At 41.8% G+C, this 18,208-nt stretch overlaps 2 protein-coding genes across 4 annotated transcripts in view; one reads left to right on the top strand and one right to left on the bottom strand.

Annotated features, from left to right (window-relative positions):
- Positions 1-1,822: 1,822 nt before the first annotated feature.
- ssr3 (signal sequence receptor, gamma) lies at positions 1,823-4,641 on the top strand. Its single transcript, XM_080890041.1, has 5 exons — positions 1,823-2,034; positions 2,377-2,503; positions 2,875-2,973; positions 3,953-4,084; positions 4,376-4,641. Exons 1-5 carry the CDS (start codon positions 1,902-1,904, stop codon positions 4,440-4,442), a joined length of 558 nt encoding a protein of 185 aa, XP_080746167.1. The 5' UTR covers positions 1,823-1,901; the 3' UTR covers positions 4,443-4,641.
- A 4,490-nt stretch (positions 4,642-9,131) lies between these two features.
- Positions 9,132-18,208, bottom strand: part of kcnab1a (potassium voltage-gated channel subfamily A regulatory beta subunit 1a) — a gene marked incomplete at its 5' end in the record, with an annotated part of 152,283 nt that continues 143,206 nt past the window's right edge. For all 3 annotated transcript variants that reach the window (XM_080890039.1, XM_080890038.1, XM_080890040.1), the window contains 6 exons: positions 9,132-10,088; positions 10,289-10,377; positions 10,782-10,902; positions 11,410-11,504; positions 11,728-11,848; positions 14,764-14,849. In XM_080890039.1, coding sequence (XP_080746165.1) covers positions 9,999-10,088; positions 10,289-10,377; positions 10,782-10,902; positions 11,410-11,504; positions 11,728-11,848; positions 14,764-14,849 — 602 coding nt within the window. In that variant the 3' untranslated portion in view covers positions 9,132-9,998. The remainder of the gene's footprint in view (positions 10,089-10,288; positions 10,378-10,781; positions 10,903-11,409; positions 11,505-11,727; positions 11,849-14,763; positions 14,850-18,208) is intronic.

Here is an 18,208-nt window from a genome sequence, read left to right as displayed (position 1 = left end):
GGTGATGTGATAGCATCTCTTTCTAAATGACAGATGCTGCAAATGAGAAGTAGGACAAGCAGTTAAAGCATCGGGTTGTTGACCTGTTTACTGTTAGAAAACAAACTGTTACTATATTAAAGTGTGCTGCACGGCATGCTGATGTGACTGCGCTGTGATGCGGTGTAACAGGGTAGAGAGCTTAATTCTTTTATTTTGTAATCAGCTATTTGCTGACTGATGATGCCTGTCACAGAATTGACACACATACCAAAAAATTCACAATCAGAATTACGTTTATTCAAAGTATAAACACAAAAAATTACAAATTTGTCTCGGTGTCATGAGGCAAAAAAAAACCAGTGGTACCGAAATGGATGTTTTGTTTATATATGTACACAAAACAAGAATTATATACTAACTGCTTACATCCAGATAGAAACAATAATTTCTTTTACTAGTGTCCGTTCGCCTCCAGGTAGCTGCCAGACCTCATGATAAATAGTCACTCAATCCTCAATCCACCCCTGGGTGTTGGGCCCATAGGAGGAGGGACCCATGTAGCTGCTTTGGGCTAAGCATCTGGCCACCAGCCACCAGACTCACACCCTCCACATCAGCGCTGGGCTCTGTTGTGGGCAAGATAAACTGGTCCCTTGATCTTTTGGTCATCATAGGAGTTTTCTTTATCTGGCCTCTCACCCACAACAATATAGCTGCTTGGAGCCCTGAAGCACACACACTTCCACCACAATATAGTAATGACTCTCAGAGGTCAGGAAATATCAGTATAGTAATACACTGTTATATTACTATGCTGTTATATATATAATGCTATGAAAAAGGTTTGTAACAGGACTTCATATACATTCAAATAAGGTAGAGACAGTCTCACTGTGTTCACTTTAGTATGACGTGAAATGTGTGCTAATCATTAGTTAATCATGAGCATACACTGCTCACTGCAACAGCAGATTAGGAAAACAAGAAAGAAGTACCTCTTGATCATGACAATTTGCATATTATTGATCAAGAAACTGACCTCACAGTCCATTGTTCATTCAGTGGGCTAAGGTACTGTTTATAAGGTTGGGGAAACGTACAGTCAGCTGAGAATGAAGAAGACACTTGGATGAGTGACAAAACGTTTCTCCCACTGAAAACGCTACGTCCAGATGAACAGAATCGGCTTTTGGGGATTTCATATATCCCTTTTCACCGTTTCACTCCGAGTCAGAGACTAAGTGAAGTGTTTGCAGACAAGTTGGCGTCTTCCATGCAGCTACTGGTGACCACAGCAACCCGCCAGTGACCAAAGCAATCACAGGGTGTCTATTGCAGCACTACATATCACTGTATGTCTCTTTTTGACCTATTTCATGCTAGCAACTGCCAGCAGCCTACAGTAACAACTTACCAACTAGTAATAAAATACACACTTTTCCCATGAACCAATGGTTACCAGGGGCCTACTGACTGATCTCTAAGGATTTATCAAACAATTTTACAGCTATTTCTAAGCCACTTTCAGTTGCTCCCTTGTCAGAGGGTCACCGCAGCTGATAGCTCTATAACCCTGTTACCAGTCACTTTAGTTAGGCTTGTGGTCCTACATGAAACAGCCCTCATTAATGTGATCAGAAACAGACGTGTTTACCTAATTCTTCATGTCAAAATGCCCATTATATTAAGGTGCACAAAAATATCGTTAAAGTAGGCTATTGTGCAACGGCACAAGTGCTGTGTCCTTATCGTCCTGTGGAGGGCAGCAAAAAGCCACAGCGTCTCCGTCGTCATCCAAACAAAGAAGAAGAAGCCGGAGTGCTGACGCGTCTCTCTTCTCCTCTTCTTCTCCATTCACCGACGTGTCAGTCTTCTTCTACCCGGAGCTCAGCAGCAGGCAGAAGGTTCAGTGAGCACTCATGGCTCCCAAAAGCAGCAACAAGCAGCAGTCAGAAGAAGATCTTCTCCTTCAGGATTTCAGCAGAAACTTATCGGCAAAGTCCACAGCTCTGTTTTACGGAAATGCACTCATCGTTTCTGCCATCCCCATCTGTGAGTACAGCATAGGCTGAGGAAGCTAGCTGGTGCTAACCGCTAATTTAGCTAACACTGAGTGAGTGGAGGATTAAAATTGAGAAACTGTCAATAAAAACGAGGTTTTCAGAGCCGCTACTTTACATATATAAGCTCACGTAATGTTCAGAGATATAACACATAAGCACAGTTAATAATATTGATCGGGAATGCTAACGTGACCTCGTAATAACGCTGTGATACGAAGTGCAGCAACAAATGAATCAAAACACAAAAAGCTTTGGGAGATTTTACTTGAAAAACTCCAGTTTCAGATAATTAGTTTGAGCAGCGTTTTGTGCTTGTTTTTCCTCTCTTTAGGGCTGTTTTGGAGGATCTGGCATATGGACCTGGTCCAGTCTGCAGTTCTGTATGCTGTGATGACTCTGGTCAGCACCTACTTGGTTGCTTTTGCCTACAAGAACGTCAAGTTTGTGCTCAAACACAAGTAAGAGGGACAAATCCACTAAACACCCGTTGCTGCTTGGTTAAATGGGCCTCATATTATACTTTATTCATACCTTTTAACTTCAGTTACATGGGGACAAGAACACAAACATATAATCATCAGTCGTTTGAACACAAATAGGGAATCAAACTGTCTCTGTAGAGTTAGAGCTTTTTTAATTCGATCAACTTGATTGACAGATGTGATGTTATTCATTGGGGAAACTTTGAAACGGATTAAGAATCAACAGACTGAGTTCAGAAATGATTTTGTTACTTCTTATTGGAAACTGAATCTACTGGGAGTTGCTGTTGTGTTTTGAATTTGATTAAAGTCTTAATGCTTGTGATCTTCCGCTCATCACACTCCAGGGTCGCACAGAAACGTGAGGATGCTGTTTCAAAGGAGGTAACCAGGAAGTTGTCTGAGGCTGACAACCGCAAGATGTCCCGCAAGGAGAAAGACGAGAGGTAAAACGTAGTGCACACGTAAGCCCAATTCAAATTCAGCAACTACACGCTCTCTACACACTTGCGTTTGCTTATCTGTGTGGAGGGGCCACCAATTTAGGTGGTGTTTCAAACCAAGTGGAAGTAGGTTATATAGAAATCCGACTCTGAGCCTGTACTGATACAGTTTTACGTACCTCATTCAGTGGTGCGACACAGTTTTTTGTCTCTGGGAAAGCTGCAGACTGATGTGAGTATTTCTGGTTTGTGTCAGTAATCTTAAAAGTGAAATTATAAATTATAAACTTTACCAACTTTATCTTTAACTTTTATTTTTTCTGGCAAATGAATTACACAGGCAGAAAGTCTTTATAACTGTAATGAATGTGTGAAAGCAGCAGTCAGCCTTTGTGGTGAGAATGGGACAGATCACTAATACGTGAGCTTACAGGTTTACAGTATTTTAGTCTGTATTATATTCATAATAGTTACACCATAATCTCATGTCAACATACCACAGCAACACCCTCTTCTGCCAGCGTTAGGTGCTAAACTCAGGTGCAGTTTCTTCTGGTCGCGTTAATGACCCATTTATCTTCACTGGTCTCGCCCTTGTGAACGTCACCGTACATCAAAAGTCAAAAGTATGATGATAAATCAGTACTGAGGATCAGAGAGTCCGAGATTATATAGAGGGAGATGTTCCAACATTGTGAAAAGAAGACACGTTCTGGGAAAAGGTTTTGTCTGAGTGGCGACTCTTCAGGAGAATACAGCAGGGCGTTCTCACACCCTCAGCGCTGGTATAAATGCTGATGGAGCTGTGGCATTGTCGCTGTTTGCATTTAAGTGGACCAACCCAGTGAGCACAAATTGAGTATAAATCTATGTTTGACATCAACCACCTTGTTTCTGTTCACACACAGTCTCTAACAAAGTCTGCGTTAACCTGGTACACGTAGACAACAAGGACGACATTTGGTTTTTATCTCCTGTCCAGAATTCTGTGGAAGAAGAACGAGGTCGCCGACTACGAGGCCACCACCTTCTCCATCTTCTACAACAACACACTCTTCCTGGTTCTCGTCATCGTCGCCTCTTTCTTCCTGCTCAAGAACTTCAACCCCACCGTGTATCCTTTCACGTCTGTATGTGGCGGTATTTAGTTCACAAGTATATTTAAGTTGAAAATGTATGACAGGTTTTGTTGTAGCAGATTTATCCTTTTAACACATCTTAACAGATTAATAGAAAACCGATTATTTCAGGCTATGATAATCTTACAATATTTAGTTGACTAAAAGAAATTTGATGTTTAAATTATGACTAAAACTAAAGAAAACTCCCTGTCAAAAGTAACACTGTATGCTTCATATCTGCAAACTTTTCTTACCAGTGTTTACCTTAACCCACCTTTTCCCAGCAACTATATTCTGTCCATCAGTGCCTCTTCAGGACTCATTGCTTTGCTTTCCACTGGCTCAAAGTAAAGGAAGAAAGGGTGGGGGTTGGGTTGGAGGGTAGGAAATGGGCTAAAGAAGTGTACACTCATGTTAGGAACAGGGTTTACAAGCGGAATATGACATTTCATCTTCATGAAAGTCGTGATCAAATTATCTCCAGAGTTGTTTCTACAGATCTGTCTTCTGTTGTTTTTGTAACAAATAAAGCAAGTCTGTTTACTTGTCATCTGTGTCATTTGATTTGTGTGTTGTTCAGTCTGCTTTTTTTACAGCTTAGACACCATTTCCATTGGCAATGCTTTTATTTCTAATCACACTTTCACATAGAGTATTTACAGAGAAACTACTGATCAGGAGGGGAAACAATACAATGACACAACAAGAACCGAAGTCAATGTCTCTCAAGTGTTTTTCATCCACCCAACAACACGTAGAATCAGTGACCTCTGAGTTTTCAGATCTGATTATCAGATAGGACTCAAACCAAAACCAGAAACCTTGGGTAGCAGTTGATGTGGCACATTACAGGATTTCAACAAGCTGAAAAACAGCCACAGATGACTTGCTTGTTGCATTTTAGAGTTGTTTCTAAGTCTGTAAGAAATTGAGAAAACCACGAAGACAAGTCACTGTTCTCTTGGACAACAAGAAGGTTAATGTCCTTCTTGCATTACTTTTCCTAATATCTGTAGGACTGTTGCACTGCTTGTTCCCGAAGTTTGTGGAGCTGATAATATGTAGGTTTTGCATTCCTCTGAAAGCGAGTCCCATTTACAGAGAAGCTACCAGTTTAATAGTGATGGCCAAATGAAGCTTTCCGAAGCACTGAAGCTTGTATTGAAAAACGGTTCATTACTCGAAGCTTTTCAACACAGTCCTCTCCGGTGACATCTGGTGGTGAAAATTTTGAAGAGCAGCTTGAATCTGCAAAATAAAACGGACTGCTCAATTATCACTGCTCACTCAAGAGTGGAGTTCTCTCTGATATTGGGCCACCGTTCCGTTGCTTTGAACATGTAATTGGTTTTGTTTTCTCGATTGGGGGGCTGAAAAAAATGTAATGCGTATTTGCGTAATACATTTTGATCAATAAACTTTCCCTATTTAAACATGCACTATGGTGTGGCCTTTCTTTGCTCATAACTCCTTGATGTTGGTAAATACAATAAGTGAGCAATATATATAATATACATATGAGAATGCACAGCACATTATGGAGTATGCCCCTGCTGTGAAGTCCTGCCTCCATCTACTTGTCGTTTAATCACTGGACAGCTGGACAGGTTCATACAAAATATTAGATGAGGCCAATTGTCCTATACATATTTTTGACCTAGGGGTGGGATTGATTGTGAACTGGAAAGGGAAAATGCTTAGGGAGCTGAGTACGGCTGCATCGTCACTGATTTGTAGAATCATTTTTGATTCGATACAGGATCCGATTCAATTTGATTGGAATCTGGAAAGTTTTGCCTCAGTCAGAAATATTACAATTCTGATCATTTAACAGTATATATCCATAATTTCGTATCTATTAAAAGAAAGCTGACACATGTGAGACTTAATTAGAGATGTAAACAGAGAGTTATGAAACCTGCAGCTGCAGAAGCCAGCGGAAAAAAAAGAGGCAAACACAGCGCGGACCCGACGACGCACCAAAATCTGACTCTGACGCGTCGGGTCCGCGCTCTGTGTTCACGTTTGTATGCAGAATCCGTAAACCTGCTCCCAGTTACTGTTTTAGCTGTATGGTGTTTGACGACATGTTGTGAGGTTTAACCTGAGATGCTGGCGTTTCAGGCATAATAACGTTAATTTACAAATCGACACGGGATTTTAATGAATCAATATCACTTTATTCAATTTAGCATGGATTGTAATCAGAAAGGCGATAATCAAAACCCACCCCTAATCAAGAACTTGCAAAGTAAAAACATGCTCTATGTCAGGTAGCCCTTTTGTTATTTACATTTAAAAAGAGGATTAGTGTCACTGTGCGCTGGCTGAGTCTGTTTCTTTTCTTAGAAATAGTTTCTCCTGCCCTGGAGAAAATCCACTTGCATGGAACAGAAGAGGCTGTGGAGTGCAGGAACCACACTGCAAGCTGGTAGATATGCAGGTATCCCTGGGTCCTGCAGACTATCACCTAAAAACAATAAACAAAATGATTTTCTAAACTGTAGCAATGTAATGTACGTATAGTGTCAAATACATTTTTGTAGTCTTCATTAGCTTTAATTCACATGGAAGTGTTCCTAAAGTCATATGCTGTAATGATATTTACATTATGAAAACATGATTTTGGACATTTCAAGTTTTTCACTTCGGCAGATAAAATGAATTGAGCAAAATCAACTCAAAATATTCCCACACGCCAGAACGTCCTCTCTTCCTCGCTGGCTCCATATCTGTCAGTGGAATGATCACCTGTTCGCTATCTGTCACCATCAACACACTCCACGAATCCCGTGGATGATTCACTTCCTTATATCCGTTTGAATCAGGTACCGAAGCAGTTACGTGCGTAATGAAGCTTCGGACGTCACTGGTCACGTGACTTTTGCCAAACGAAGCAAGCCTCGACACAGTGCTTCTGAACCAGTGTGTTGTTTTTTTCGACACACGCTCCGGAGCGTCAGCTTCAAGCGGGCCATCCCTACAGTTTAAAGAATCAGCTCCACTGTTCGGTGATATAACGCTCCCGGGAAATTAAGGAGCACGATGGAGCTCAGTAAGCGCATCATTCAATAGAGAATAATAACAATTTAAAGACAACATTTTCCTTTTTTGTAGCTACACTGTCGGTGTGTGCTTGATGCTTACAACTTTCTATTAAAGTGACACAGGAGACAAATAATATCATCTGCATACATTTGTTTTAAAATCTTACATATCTTGTAGGCCAGAAGCCAAACGCCATTTACCAACTTGTAGTGAAAGACATCCCTGAATTTATTCCTGTCGAAGGAATTCAAGGCACTCTGCCAGGTGGCCACAGTCCAACAGTGACTGACTCAAACTGATGGGAAAGCTGTTGACTTGCACACAAACTTAAACGTTTACCTTTGTGTCTCAGTGGCACGTGTTTGCCACCAAAAGCTACAAATAAGTGAACAAAGCAAATATAGATTCTGCGTAGGAAAAGATGGTGCTGTGTCCACATAGAGAATAAGAAATAAGCAAAATATGATGTTTTTTCTTGATTTCATTTTGGATCCAACTCTAGTTTTCCTCCAAGGCCAGACTTCTTAAATAAGCTGTGAGCCAAAGAGATTTTAGTGTTTCATCCCAAAACAGGTAACAGCGTGCTCTGGATAACTGTAGGCGCTTGTAATCTAATGAGATTTCCCTTGATTGATCCATACATAGGTGGTATTTGTGGTGCAAGTCAACAGATGCACACCAAGGACAAGAAAGTGACTCAGTCGGAACCTGGCCAACATTTCTGCTGATCTCAGAGATGGCTTGTTTTCCACATGAAAGAGAACAAAAATAATGCGTCAAGGTGACAGCCATGAAATCCGAAGGGTCGATCCACGTTCAAGTCCTTTAAGAAACCTTTAATCACATTTGTCACGTCTCATTAGAGAAGCTCACTTTTAGAACGATTCTCTTATTGACGCAGAATCCAAAAGAGAAATACAAATTTAAACCTTAATCCTTATAAATAGTTCTGACTTTCTTTGTCTTTGAGGAGACAAAAGTACATTTTTGTCTGGTTGGAAGGAGCAGGACGGGCTGGAGAGCGGCCTAAACGTTGCAACTGATGCAGCGATACTGCAGAGGAGCAGAAAAGTGACTCTATTTACAGGTCTGCTATGTGTGAGCCATACACTGCGGTGAAGTCCTCGTCTGCACGAGAGGCTCCTCGATGTGTTTCTCCTTATGTTACACTGTATTTCTTAACATCGTATGTACATTTAGCATCGTCAAACAAAAGCAGTATTTCAAAATGTCAAAATAAAGTTCATATATATTAACTACTCTAGAATAAATACTGTAATCTTTGCCACATGCCAAACACCTTGAGTCTGTGCCCCATTGTGCCATTTAAACAAGCAGTCGCTCTAAACATGACAAGACCAGAGGCGAGTTTATCTTTTATTTCATAGATTCATCGTAAGCTTAAGTCCAAAATCCTCAAGGTTTGCTGGAGCGATCTAGCGATGCAGGTTCAGTTCACAGGCAGAAAAGCAGTCCGCTTTATTTCTCTTCTGTGGGATTCTTCAGCAGTTCCTCAGAGGGAACACACGGGGGCGACATGCTTCACTCTCTCCTCAAACAGAGTCCAATATGTACTAGTACTCAAAGTCCCGCAGTACTCTGTCACACCTGGGGGGCTGGGGGGACAAGCTTGCAGGATTTTTTGATCAAATCCTCTTCTAGTCTTTAATTATGTGCTTTGTCGAAAAGAAGAAAGAGGCACACTATAGCAGGGAAACATGCATCTGGTGGTAAATACGCTCACGATTTGCAGCCTTTATAATCCACTGAATACTTAACTATTCTAAATACGGGACAGAATATACTTGGTAGGTATTTGAAAGCTAATTCGGGCTAATAGGGATCGGGTCTGTTGAGGCTTCATTCATGTTAATAAAACTGTATTATGCGCAAGTCACCTGGTTGCTGCTTACCTCCAACACAGGAGGTTGGAGTTTTACACTCTTATGGTAATTCTGTGTGTTGCTCTGCATAGCGATTTAATGAAAGCACTGAGTGGGGTGGGGGCGGGTGGGGTTCAGAATACAACTGTCCACTTTCCTGAGATACCTCTGATTTCTTGCATTCATGTATTCAGCTGTGGTACAGTGGTACTCATAAATAAAATATGGGCTCAATATGAATTTTGTGCTCAAATTATGTTACTTGTGAGTGGAGGTCTTGGCTTTCAATGGGTGGGCTCGAGACCTGAAGGCCTGAGCCCAATAAATAAGTAACACAGGCGTCTCATTTAGCAGCTACTGTCAAGGTGCCCTTCGGGAAGGCACTTTAAATACGCCCGCTTTGCTTCTTTTGGTTTATCTGCTAACTGGATGTGAGTGTAAAGTTGAATATATTTTCAAAACGAGGCGCTGCAGTCGTAGTTTCATGCAATTTTAATCCAAATATCAGGTCAGTTGTATATCTATCCCTGGATGGAGCTGAGCTGGGATGTGGTGGGATCTCAAATATAAGCCTGAATCTAAACTTTTACATGTTCTACTCTAAGATCTGCATAGTTCTACCTGCACGTGGCAACACTTTGATTTGGGAGGAGCACAAAGTTTAGAACTACTGAAGTGGATCGTGTTTTGTGTTTCAGGCTGCAAAAAGCTGAGTTTCTCAAGCATGACGTGGCTGAGCTGGGCACCTGAGATGAGCCTGGTAGAGCTGATCTGATCAGGACAAGGCTCAAACAGACAAAGGTACAGTATGCAACGCTGGACTTAGCAAGGCCGTCTGTTCCAGGCTGAGGCGGGCTGGAGCTGAGTGGGGCCCGAGGAGAGAACCATGGACATGAACACTGAATGGAGGGTCCAAGGTAGCAGTATGGTTAGGTAGGTAGGTACAGCTGACCTCTTGGAAGTCCAACTGCCTGGTCTAAGAGCGGTAGTCCTTCTTACTGTACGGTCTGTTGCCTAGGATGTGGTCGATCTCTGACACCACATGGGAGGTCATCTTGGGAAGGACCTAAGAAAGAAAGAGATGTGCTGAGTAAGCCTGAGAGGAGCGAAGGAAGGAAGACATGCAGAATAATGTGAAGAAAGTCTGAAGTCATTATAGGTACAGACTTGGGACAACTTGATCTAGAAATCATTATAAGTGGAAGACAGCAGAGGATGCAGGTGAAGAAACAGAGGTAACAGCAATGTGTGTCTGCTTTTTCTGACCTGTATGGCCCCGAGGTTTTCAGTGAGCTGCTCAGGATTGGATGTTCCCAGAAGGACCGAACTCACCCCTTCATTTCTTAGACACCAAGCTGCAGAAAAGCAGAAGATACTCAGTCAGTGACTATTCAACGGCACACATCTTATTATGACTTTCTGATTATTGTCTTTAAACAAACCAGAGGTTCCAGCACTCTTGCATATAACCTGGACATCTACTTATCAAATGGGGAGTGCACAACACACCCAGCTATTTGAACATCCACAGGGATGCAGTGCAAGCACAAGTGCATCAGAAAAGTTTTGCGTTGGTGTGTAGACTGGAAGCTGGAGGAAATATCAAACACGAAAGACAACAAATACCCAACGAAGGTGATGAAAAATGTGCCCGTCTTACATAAACCAGCTCCTGTCTGACAGGTCTGTGCATTTATGGTTTAAAAGCTTTGCTTTAAGCTGCTTCTGCTGTATTTGCTATAAGACAGGGAAGTCTTACCCACAGCCAGCTGAGGCAGGGTACATCCCAGCTTCTCTGCGATGTGGTTGAGCTCCTTCAGCTTGGCTTGTTGCTTCCTTCCATCCTCACTTATTATTTTCTCCTTCAACCACTGATAGGACTGACAGCACAGAGAAGACACAGACTGAATGAGTGAAGAGATGCAGGGTGTAGCCGGAGAGCCTGGAGACTCCAGAGCTGATGTATTATTAATAATTTATTGACACACAGAGATGTAGTCACAGTGCTACAGACATGCCTTAATTTCATCATTTATTTAATTAATCAAAGTCAACTGGTATTGATCTGTTTGTTCAACTCAAGTCAGGGACACAGACACACTCAAAGATGCAAAACATGAGCTTGGAAAAATAAAGCATGACTATATTTAACTTTAGGGTGAAGATGCAAGCGGAAACAACTTTGTCTGGTTACATCTAAACCGAAAACATCACACATGCACGTCCTTAAGTTTCAGCATGTCCAAATCAAACCTCCATAAACCCTCCCCAGATCTCATCTCTCTCACGTCTTAGATATCGACACCACCTGAAGTGCGCAAGTCATGAATCACTGCTTTGAATCTGATTCTCACTGTCGCCTTGTTTTGACGAACCCTCACGCTTACCTTCATGGAGGCCCTGGATGACTCAGGAATGCCATTTTCATATTTTCCTGTGATGATGCCGCATGCCAGCGGTGACCACGTCATCGCGCCGACTCCTGTAACCATGGACACAGCAGGAGAGTTGAAGAGGAGTTTTAGTGAGATGAAATGTGTGAGAAGAGCGTCAGAAAAAGTGAAAACGTGAGAGGGTGATTAAAGCGCAGTGGAAATGAGCAACAGAGAAGGAGAGCAACTTGGTCAGAAAGGTTGTTGGATGGAGTGGATAGGGAAGTGACACAAGGATGCATGTGACTGATCAAGCTGTTGTCATACACTTGCCTATCTTATGGTAGAGTTCGGGCAGTTGCACTTCTACTTTCTCCCTCTGGAAAAGATGATACTCAGCCTGCTCGCACACTGGCGGGATCAGATTAAACTGTCTCGCCACAGAGTAAGCCTCCTAGAGATAAAGACAGAGAAAAGATGCTCATCACGATGTTTCATGTGGATTTACTTTTATATATTGTTCAAAAGATTGTTATTTTATAGCTATATAGTAGGGGTGCAACGATATTCGTATCGATATTGAACCGTTCGATACAGTGCTTTCGGTTCGGTACGCATATGTATCGAACAATACAACATTTGTAATTTATTTTATCAATTTTCCTTCTGACGATGCTGTCTGTGTTGAGCGCTCAGTGAATCTGTGTTCGACTACTCCGCCTAGGCTGCACTGTCCAGCGCAGATCCACTGAGCGCTCAACACAGACAGCATAGTCAGAAGGAAGAGCGCAGGGCACCTCCCCCACCCTCATTCAGTTCTGGCGTTTGGAATTATTTTGGTTTTCATGTGAAGTATGACCCTGAAGGTAAGCGAGTCATGGACTAAAGTAAAACAGTATGTTGGATGTGCCATGCAATGCTCAATTACATTGGTGTGAACTAGTGTGCTAGCGCAGTTAGCTCGTTAACGTGTTGGCCGTCTAGCCCCAGGCACGGAGCAATCGGCGGTAGCTCGTTAACGGAGATTTGCCGTGTTGTGGCGTTAAGGTCATTTCAACGAGATTAACCTGAAAGCACTAGTGGGAACACAACGAATATGACTGCACATTTACGCCGACATCATCCTAGTGCAAAGACAAGTGGAAGCAGACAAAAAAAAGCAAGCATGCTACTAACCTTAGCCGAGTCATTTAGACAGCTGTTAGCACATGATTCTCCTTATGCTGCTGAGAATATAGCCCAGAAGAAGCGGATAGTATAGCTTTTATTTTGGAAAGAGCCATTTCTCTGTAATAAACTCTCTTTTCCAAAGATGAGTGATTCCTCAATCAGATACAGGGCTTGCAATATCGCTAGCCCGACGTCCCGGAGCTAGCGATTTTTTTCAGTCGGGCTACCAAAATTCTATCTCTTCCCTGCCCGTCGGGCTATTGTAGGAAAAATATATGTCAATGCTTTTGCATTCTTTCAGAAATGTAGCTGGGTAATTATGTCATTGGCATGGGTGAGCCACTGTCAATATGTGACATATTGAAGTCGCGTTTGAATTTGCGCTTGTTTTTTTGCTTTCACTTTGCAATCGTGCGAACTGTGTATAGAGAGCGACAGTACTGATCTGTGAGTGATGATAATTTGTGCACCAATTCCTCTGACATCGTCTTATTAATCGTTAGCTTACTATGCAAACATGACAAGTGAAATCTCCCGCAGCAAGCTTAAACATGTGAGAGGTTGATCGCGCAGAGAATCGCTGAGCTTATGTGAGTGCGTGTGTAAAAGCAGCAGGATTTATATTTGACTACGATGACCTGGATGACTGAGAACCTTCACAGACAGATATATATTTTAGTTCTGCTGAGCCAAATAAGACAGGTCAGGGTGAAGAAGTGACAGCCAAAGAAAAGCTTACCACAAAACGGAGAAGTTATGACAAATCAGACTATAAGGCAAAAAGAAAGTGCAGCTTTATGGTTTCATGGACAAAAGAATTTCTGTGGCTGCAATATGACGAGCTAAATAACCAGGGCTGCACATAAGTGGTCCGCAGGTGCGCATTCGCTGTCAAAATAAAAAACACGCACAAGGGTTAGGGTTAAATTTAAAAACTGTACTTTTGAGTTAAAATATATATTTATAATTTTAATAAATGACAAATTAAAAATGCATGAACATTTTTTTGTATCGAAAAAATATCGAACCGTGACACCAAAGTATCGAACCGAACCGAACCGTGAATTTTGTGTATCGTTGCACCCCTACTATATAGCTATTTGGTACGTAAGCACAGAGGTTTGGGATAAACTCGGGGAAGAAATGAGAGAGGGAGGGGTTGTTAATCAGCTTGTGGGAGCGTGGTACAAATTCAAATGCATGCCTCTCAGTAAGTCAGCAAATCAATATTTCATATCACAACTCGGAGGCACCATGTTCAAATTTCCTTATCTATTTTCTCCACGGATCCTTTAAAGGCAAATGCCAGAGGAGTCACACACACACACACACCTACTCGGAGAAAAACAGCGCCATTGTTGCTTCTTTAAATACCCTTTAATTTAGTGGGTTTCCTGCTGTGCAACACATGTCAGGATGAGAGCACAGTCGAAGTGGGAGTGTATTCTGTGTGATGCACGGATAATATCACTGCCATCACTCAACTTACAAATTACCAGTTGCCCTTCTGCGCTGCAACCCATGACATGTGCCTCCAGACTGTGTGCGCGTCCATGCATGTAACTGCGTGCGCATGCTGTACTGCTGAGAATCAAAGCCACCTTCATTAGCGATGCTATCTAAATTACACAGTGTTCATCTGGGCCCGTTGTTCTGCTTCTTTTTCACAGCCAGAGAGGGAGAATGTCAACACATTGCAGTGTGCTTAGAGGGAGGAGGAGGGTGATAAAGAGACCAAGAGAGATAAGAGGGGATGGATGCTACGTCCTTGAGTGTCACTTCAGGCATGTGTTCACTTCATAACTCTCTGCCTCATGTATATATTCATTAATGCACCAGTGGTTGAAACAGGAAGTGGATTATCTCTGACAGGAAAACAAAACAAAAGCCAGAAGAAGCCGCTGTGCCTGTGCCACTTACTGAAAAAGCCTCTTTTCACTCTCAGTCTTTTACAGTCACTACTTTCTCCCCCCGACTTCCCTCCAATTATCAGCTCTGTAATTACTCATTCATTTTCAATACTGTGAATATGCTGGTCACTGGAAAGGCACATCTGCATTGGCTTGACTGTTCACGCCAGATACTATATCCACCATTTATATACAATCTGTAGTCGGTTACCAAATGTGTAAAGGAAACATTTATTTGGACGTTTTCATTCTTCTTCATTTCTTATACTCAAAGCTGTTTGCTGCTTACCATGATCTCCATGGCCGTCCACCGAGACGTCCCCCAGTACATGGCCATGCCTTGGTTTATCACATAGGTCATGGCTCGAACAATCTCTGCGGATAAATGCAGTTATGACAGGTATCAGTCAGCTGGATCGACAGTGAACAAATTGTGCGTGTTTACGTCACCGTTTGCATTTCGGTGTTGCTCGCTGAGAAGCATCATCAGTAATATTTATAGATGCTTGTGATTTCTAGTGAGAGACGAGTGCAAGAGTACAAAGACACTATTTTGTAATTTTGCCACTTTATTGCACTGCTAGTGGATTTTAAATAAAACAATCCAAGACTGCACTTCATAATTCATCCTGCTGCTTCTATCAGCAGTCATATCACCAGTAAATACTAAATAAATAAATAAATAATCACCCGGTTCTACTGTAAGTCACACACGCCCTAGTTATAACATTTCCTCTACCATGTTTGACAGATGATGTGGTTTTCTTCAGTTTATTAACTTTTTCTTTTTCTTCCCATCCTTCTGGAAAAAGTTCATCTTGGTTTCATCTGCCCAAATACTTTTGTTATTTCCGGAGCTGTTCAGACTCTTTTAGATGTTTGCTGGCAAAGTCTAAACTGGCCTTCTTTTAAGTGATTGCATCCTCATGAAGGCCTATTGTGATTGTAGAATTGGAGACTAGCAAGTGATATCAAGCTACCAACACTTGCAAACAACTCCAGATCTTTACTCTACCTGATTTGTCATGAAATAAGAAGAGAACGGGCCACATCCGGCCATGTCCAATTACTTTTGAGCCTCTGGAAATGAAGGACAATGTATAAAAATGGCTGTAATTCCGAAAAGGTTAATTGGGATACTTTTGTCAAATCAGTTGATTTAAAGCTTAAAGTCTGCACTGGTTTAAACCCACTGTGGTGGTTTACATTACAAAAATCATTGTTCAGTTACATTAAGCCCTCGCTGCATATAGGTTGGAGATAATGTTGCAGATGAAAAGAGAGGAGGCGGAGCTGGAGGCAGATGGAAAGATGGATTATTAGGACTCAACGCATCACAGAGACGCAACTTGGATCAGAGAGTTCAGGGGAAAAGTAGAGAGGTGAGACTGTGCTGGCTTGGACTTATGCAGAGAAGAGGTTTGGTAAATATTAAAACAAGGACTAACACAGAGCTGCAGAACAAGCGGATCAAAGTAAAGACAAAGAAAACTATGATGTGGTCGTGGCTCGCAGGTGGGTGGTGTAAATGAGGAAGAAGCAGAGGACAGATCTAAACTATGGTGACCCCTAAGATTCAGCCACATACAGTGCAGTAAAACCAGAATAACACAGCAGATGGACAGGGACATGTCAAACATTTTCTCAACAGAATATGACGATAACATAGTCAGAACATTATCAGAGGATTGATGCGAAACACCTAGAGCTTGGCAAAAATATTTTTAGCCAGCAATAGCCGAGCTACATGAAAAGACAATGCCAAAAAAGTTGATGAATAAAAGATTGAAGACTAAAACCAGTCAAAAACTAAAAGACTAAGAAAATAAAAAGGCAACATTTGAGAGAAACGGCCTTGAAAGAAGCTTCTTCTTCACGTTGTTCCAGTTTCTGTCATGACCTAATCGAAAATAAATAAATAAATATATTAAACCCTCACAAGGCCGCCCGCCTCCTCAAGTCTTTCTTACCTGTTGACGGCTCATCACCCCTCCTTGACGACTCCGGGGACAAACTAACAAGCTCACATACTAAAGCCCTTCTGATCACATTCAAGCTACTGCATTTTTAATGGTGCAATTAGCTCCAACGCTGCTGACTGTGAGAGCCAACGGCAGTCGGGGCCAACAAAAACTGAGATTAGGACTGTCATTAAGGTTGTTCATCATCGCCCTGTGCTCACTCCAATTATAGTGCAATCGTTCACTGTGGCAGGACTCTTGTTTTTCACTCTGCACAACCGATACTTGGCAAGATAACTGATTATGCGGGGCGAGAAAGTTTAAGAACTCCCAGAGAGAAAAGAAAAAACGAGGCTAGTAAAGATGGCGCGTTAGTAGAAGTCAACATGCACCAAAAGTATATAATCAAGACAAACCAAGAAGACTTGTAATGAAGGTTTTTGTTTTTCCCTGCACCGAGTAATAATTAACCTGAAGCACAGACGTCTTACTCAATAGTATGCTGCCAGGGGAAATAACACAGGATTAAGACAAGACAACAATTCGCTTTCTTTCCTTTCGTTTGTTATTGTTGTCTTCCTCTCTTCGCCCTTCCCTCCTGTCGTCCCTGCTCTGTATTTACGTAGCATCATGCTGCGTTCATATTTAAATGCAACCTGCATCTATTTCGGGGCGGCATAGCACAACAGAGAGCAAAACAAGTCTGGGGAAGCATGAAAAACAAGAAAGCGTGCATCAACAAGCATGAAAAACATCTAAAAGCTGAAGGAATTAAATAAGAAGAGAACAGTGAGGGCACCAGGCAAAAGAAAATAAGTGTGTACAGGAGCAGATCCTAAACAGCTACAAGATAAAGGAATAGACAAGCTTAAGCACAAAAGAACCGACAAAAAACATCCAGCTACAACCTGCTCTCTGATTCACTGTGTGTGTGTGTGTGTGTGTGTGTGTGTGTGCGTGCGTGCGTGCGTGCGTGCGTGCGTGCGTGTTCTAAAAGAAGAAGCCGAGCACAGTGAAGAAACATGCGCAGTGAAACAGAGAGCAGAGGAGAGAGGCAGACACCGCAACACAGAAATTAAATCAGATTAATTCAATATATATTTGATAATTACCTGAATAAAATACTTTGTTTTTTTAAGTGTGCAATGTCTTTTTTTTTTTCAAATTCATCTTTACACTTACTTCTACATAAATGCATTTATAGCCACTTATTAGCATTCACTGAGATATTTAGCGGGGCAGCTTGGGTTACTGCCTGCATAGGGATCGTTAATTTTGTGAGAAAGATGCCCTATAAGTTACTTTTGACCACTCCCCTTTCATAACAGGTTACCACACCGGGTAGCTCTGCATGTTTGATTTTGCAGTTCTTGAGCTGGACGTCCCTCCTGATCCAACCCCAAAGGGGATTTGTGTCTCCAGCAGGACCTGACTAGTGTAAACCACACTATTGCTATTACAAGCTCACTTATGCAATGTTTAAAGAGCATTTTGCTTTAATACTGTTAAATGAACTGTCATTCATGTCAGTGTCACACAGATTTGTACTGGAATATTAAAATGTAATATTAACCAGAGCACAGTTCATATAAAAGAAAGCAGCTCTACCGACTGCTTAGAAGCACTAATTAAAAAGCTACTGAAAGAAACCACTGTTAAGAGGCTCTACCTCAGTAAGCAATAGTACCCAATCAATTTATAATGATTAATGAGGAACCACTGGACTACTAATATGTATGTTAATAAGAAACTTCTTGATAATGAATTATGCAG

Source organism: Rhamphochromis sp. 'chilingali' (genome assembly GCF_963969265.1).
Source record: "Rhamphochromis sp. 'chilingali' genome assembly, chromosome: 8".
In the NCBI taxonomy this organism is placed as follows: Eukaryota; Metazoa; Chordata; class Actinopteri; order Cichliformes; family Cichlidae; genus Rhamphochromis; species Rhamphochromis sp. 'chilingali'.
The sequence above is the reverse complement of the archived record's forward strand: the minus strand, read 5'-3'. Positions and strand labels throughout refer to the sequence as shown.